This window comes from Babylonia areolata, chromosome 2 (assembly GCF_041734735.1).
Source record: "Babylonia areolata isolate BAREFJ2019XMU chromosome 2, ASM4173473v1, whole genome shotgun sequence".
NCBI classification, from domain to species: Eukaryota; Metazoa; Mollusca; class Gastropoda; order Neogastropoda; family Buccinidae; genus Babylonia; species Babylonia areolata.
In genome coordinates, this window is record NC_134877.1 from 43,478,788 (window position 1) to 43,483,787 (window position 5,000).

The 5,000-nt window shown below is 47.1% G+C and overlaps 1 protein-coding gene across 1 annotated transcript in view; it reads right to left on the minus strand.

Annotated features, from left to right (window-relative positions):
• Positions 1-5,000, minus strand: part of LOC143277506 (polypeptide N-acetylgalactosaminyltransferase 5-like) — a 39,391-nt gene that overhangs the window by 19,804 nt on the left and 14,587 nt on the right. Inside the window, exons 6-8 of the mRNA XM_076582362.1 lie at positions 3,746-4,410; positions 2,258-2,411; positions 378-550 (exon numbers count right to left, since the gene is read on the minus strand). Of these exons, the coding sequence (XP_076438477.1) occupies positions 378-550; positions 2,258-2,411; positions 3,746-4,410 (992 nt within the window). The remainder of the gene's footprint in view (positions 1-377; positions 551-2,257; positions 2,412-3,745; positions 4,411-5,000) is intronic.

Consider the following 5,000-nt stretch of genomic DNA (forward strand, 5'->3'; position numbering starts at 1 on the left):
GTGCATGGGACCCCACGTTCAATTCTCTCTTTCCCTTCCTCTCTTCCCTTCCTTCCCCACCCCCTACCCCCTCACCCTCCCGATTTCTCTCTCTCTTCTTTTCTCTTCCTTTTCTCTCTCTCTCTCTCTCTCTCTCTCTCTCTCTCTCTCTCTCTCCTTCTGTCTCTTCCTCCTCCCTCTCTCTCTATTTCCCCCCTCTCTTTCTCCTCCTTCTCCCTCCCTCTTCCTTTCCCTCTGCCCCCTCATTCCCCCCTCTCCCCCTTTCTCTCTTCCTCCCCCCCCTCTCTCACACTCTCCCTCTCCACCCTCTCTCTTCCCCGCACTGTCTCTCTTCACCCCACTCTCACGCCTCCATGCTGACCGTGACCAGCACTGACCCATGGTGGAGAGGTCGTCCACCAGGATGACCTGCCTCAGGAGGCGGGTGGGGGTCCTGCTGAGGACGCTGTGGACAGAGCGGAGCAGCACGGACCAGGCCTCGTTGTGGAAGATGATGATGACGCTCACCTCGGGTAGGTGGTCCGGGTACTCCTTGCGCTGCTCCTGGCACCTGGCAGCAGAGCACGATGGGTGGGGTTGATAAGGAGGAGTCACGTCAAGTCAAGATTTTATTTTATGATGATATATTGATTAAACCAACATGATTGAATAAGCAAAAAATGCTCTTTTTTTATGCATCAAGCCATCAATGATAAAAAGAATGAGAGAGAGAGAGAAGTGAAGTCAAGATTTTATTTCACGATGGTAATTGAATAAGCAACAACTGTTGTTGTTGCTTGTTTTGTTGTTGTTGTTGTTTTTATTACATCAAGCCATCTGAATGAAAGAAAGAAAGACAGAAAGAACAAGGTGAAATACATATATCTACACAAATACATACTCACAAGCTTCGTGTGATAATGAAATGATTACTTTCTGTTTCACTCATCATCACTCATCATCACTCATTCCCTCGACCGCTTGGGTCGTTGGGGGGGCATGAGGAAGATGTCATAGCTCGCCATGCCGTTCTGTTTCACACACACACATATACACAAACACAACACGCTCAAACACCACACATCCATCCTATTTCACACACACACATCCGCTCACTCAACACAAACACAATTCCAATAAGAGCGTACATAAAACATTTCACAAGTAACAAATAAAGTGGTAGACTAACAGCTATGAATCAGTATCACTGCCCATCTTTCATAGAGTTGATAAGATGGTTCTTCAGATTTTTCTTAAACACGTTTTCATTCTTAATACTTTTGAAACGAGTAGAAGATTATTTCACAAACTCCACCAGAGGAGAAGGAGGAATAACACCACATACCTTGAACATTGGGACACCAGCTTCAGTACGTAGATATTTCTCATACTAGGAAGCAACCAAAACATTAGTTTATGCGTGCTTTTATCAAAGCTATATGGTTGCAATTCCCTTTTCAAAGCTGGCTATCTACGGAAGCTTCTCAAATTTTTCCAACAGGATGGAAATTCTGCCACCAAAGTCATTTTTAAGGCGCGGATGTCTCAGCAGTGTATATTTCTCTTCAGGCTTATTACACTGGCTTTCTGTTGAGCAGAGAATTAAGGACAAGATCTCATCCATCTATCTATCTATCTATCTATCTAACTATCTATCTATCTATCTATCTGTCTGTCTGTCTGTCTGTCTGTGTCTGTCTTTCTGTCTGTTTCTGTTGATCCGATTCTCTGTCTCTATGTCTTTCTGTCTCTGTAGCTTTCTCGTTCTCTCTGTCTCTCTTTGTCTCTCTGTTTCTTTCTCTCCCCCCCCCCCCTTCCTTTCTCTCTCCTTCTCTCTCTCTCCGTCTTTCTGTCTGTGTGTCTATCTGACTGTCTGTCTGTCTCTCTCTCTCTCTCTCTCTCTCTGCCTGTCTGTCTCTCTCTCTCCCCCTCTCTCTCTCCCTTCCTCTCTCTCTCTCCCTCTCTCTCATTTCATGTTTCTCTCTTTCTCTCTCTCTCTCTTCATGTTTCTCTGTGACTCTGTCTCTGTCTCTCTCTGTCTCTCTCTCTCTTTCTCTCTTTAAATGTTTCTCTGTGTCTATCTCTGTGTCTGTCTCTGTGTCTGTCTGTCTGTCTCCCTTCCCCACCCACCCCACTCCCTCCCCTCTGCCCACCCACCTCTCTCTCTCTCTCTCTCTCTTTATCTCTGTCTCTCTCTGTCTCTCTCTGTCTCTCTCTGTCTCTCTCTCTCTCTCTCTCTCTCTCTCTCTCTCTCTCTCTCTCTCTCTCCGGCCCTCACTCGGGTGGGTTCTTGTCCGGCAGAGAGCGGTGGACACTGATAAGGTCACTGGCGTACTGGTTGAAGCTGTTGTTGGCCCAGCCCTCGTCGTACAGCCGCCTCTGCTCAGGGCTCAGCAGGGACGTGTTGATCTTCACTGGCTCCCCGCCCTCCCCTACATGGACCGCAAAGTTAAGGGTGGGAGGAGTGGGACGGGGAGAGGGGTGTTGTGTGTGTGTGTGTGTGTGTGTGTGTGTGTGTGTGTGTGTGTGTGTGTGTGTGTGTGTGTGTGTGTGTGTGTGTGATTGCTGTGTTGTGTTGTGTTGTATTGCATATATAATATTGTATTGTATTGTCTTCTCTCTCTCTCTCTCTCTCTCTCTCTCTCTCTCTCTCTCTCTCTCTCTCTCTCTCCTTTGATGTTGTTTAACTTAGACGAAAGGGGGAAAAAATGCTGGGTGTCTTTAGTAAAAAATACTTTATTTAGACTTGGGTTTGGATATGTCTGGTTGCAACAAGGCGTTGGTTGTGAGCAAACATTTTTGTCATTATTTAAGCAAAGAATGAAAGATATATTTATGCAGGAGTGGGACGAGTCAGTAATGTCTAAAGATATATATCATAACTACAGACTGTTTAAAACTGGTTTTCAGTGTGAGCAATATTTTGAATATGTGGATAAAAAGTGTTTTAGGGACTGTTTAGTAAAATTACGGCTTGGTTTGCTCCCAATAAATGGATCATTTTTTAGAAGAACATTCAAATGTAATTCAAATTACGCATGTAAACGTTGTAATGTAATCGAAGATGAAAACCATTTTATAAACAATTGTGTCCTTTACAATGACCTGCGGCAAAAACATCTGAACTCTGAAGGTCAATCGTATGTTCACTTGATGAAGAATGGTTCTGTTTACAGTATTCGTAAACTATGCGTTTATATATTTAATGCCCTGAAGATACGACAGGAATTCTGTGACAACAATGATGAAAGTTAGAATTAATTTACAATGCACGAGAAGCACTTTTGTTCTACAGGTTAAGTTAGTACGTATTTTACATTTTGTTGTGGTTGAGTGATCACCATATTGTGTACTTTTGACCTCTTTCTAGGGGCCGGAGGCCTGGAGATTAAAGTTTTGTTCTTGTTCTTGTTCTTGTTCTCTCTCTCTCTCTCTCTCTCTCTCTCTCTCTCTCTCCCTCTCTCTCCTCTCTCTCTCTCTCTTTCTCTCTCTCTCCACCACTACCACCACCACCGTCTCCACAACCTCCATCCCCCAACACACACACACCATCACACACACACACACACACACACACACACACACCATAACACACACACACACACACACACACACACACACACACACCATCACACACACACACACACACACACACACCCCATCGCACACACCACCACCACCTCACCACACACACACACACACACACACACACACACACACACACACACCACTACCACCACCAAACCCCACCCACTGACTGACTCACCGGGGAAGTTGGGTGCCCAGGCCTCCACGTAAGGAGGGTAGTGTACCCCGTCCTCCCCCTTCCCCACCTCCTGGTGCACCGCCATGTCCGCCACCTCCTTCACGCCGAACACGGGGATCCCCCCATCCTTCATCAGACCCCCAGCCTCAACCATCACCCTCTTCCCGGCACCCTCCTCCTTCACACCCCCGACCCGCTCCACCACCTCCACCCTCTCCATGCCCCGGAGTCTCTCCAGGAGCTCTTTATAGTCCTTGAAACGGTTCAGCTTTTCCCGGAACGCTTGGTCCTCGGGTAGTCCCTGGTGAACGTTTTCACCCCGTGGGGGGCCATTCTCACCCCCAGCACCGCCAGCATGACCGTCACGGAGCAGTGCGTCCAGGAGCAAATTGTTGAGGTCCTGCATGTCGCGGGCTGCTCCTGCTCCTGGTGCTGCCTCTCCTTCTGCTGGGAGGGCGTTGGGCAGGATGTCAGAGTCCTTGCCCAGCCGGTGGTTCTGCTGTTGGTGGAGGCGGTAGGCCATCTCCATGGCTGCCCTTGAGGAGGACCTCTCAGCCAGCAGCTCCACGCTGACGTACATGAACCAGATGACCGGCACGAAGTAGAAGAGCGACAGCATCCATTTTCTGATGATTCTCATGGCGTGTGTCTCACTCTGGTAGGTCCTGTTTTTTGGTGGCTTGGCTTTTTCTAGAGTCTGTGATTTCCTACAATTCGGTGTTGTTTTTTGGGGGTGGTTTGTTTTCGTTTTTTCTTTCTTTTGTTGTTTTTTTACTTGTGGGTACTTTGTTGGTTGGTTGTTGTTTGTTTTTATTCGTGGGTACTTGGTGTATGTGTGGGGTGTTGGTGGTGGTAGTGGTGGTGGTGGTGGTGGTGGTGGTGGTGTGTGTGTGTGTGCGTGTGTGTATGTGTGTGTGTGTTCTGGTAAATGTTGCTCCTGCTTCTGCTCTTCCTCCTCCTCCGTCTTCTCTTCGTCTTCCACCTCTTAAAGAACTATCCGTGTGCGTTCTGGAGAAAAAAGTTGCTCCTTTCCTTCCCTTTTCTTTCTCCCTCTCTGCTTCCTTCACCTCTGCTTTACTGTGAGTGTGTTCTGAAACTGTTGGGCTTTTCTCTTCTTTCTAATCTACTGTCTGCTGCGCTTTGATTATTTTGTGTTGACTGCATGACATGCACCCCACTTGTCTTTATAGCACGGTGGCCCCTGTTGCCTCTCTGGAATTTGAAACAAAAAAATCAATAGGATTTGTTTGTTTTT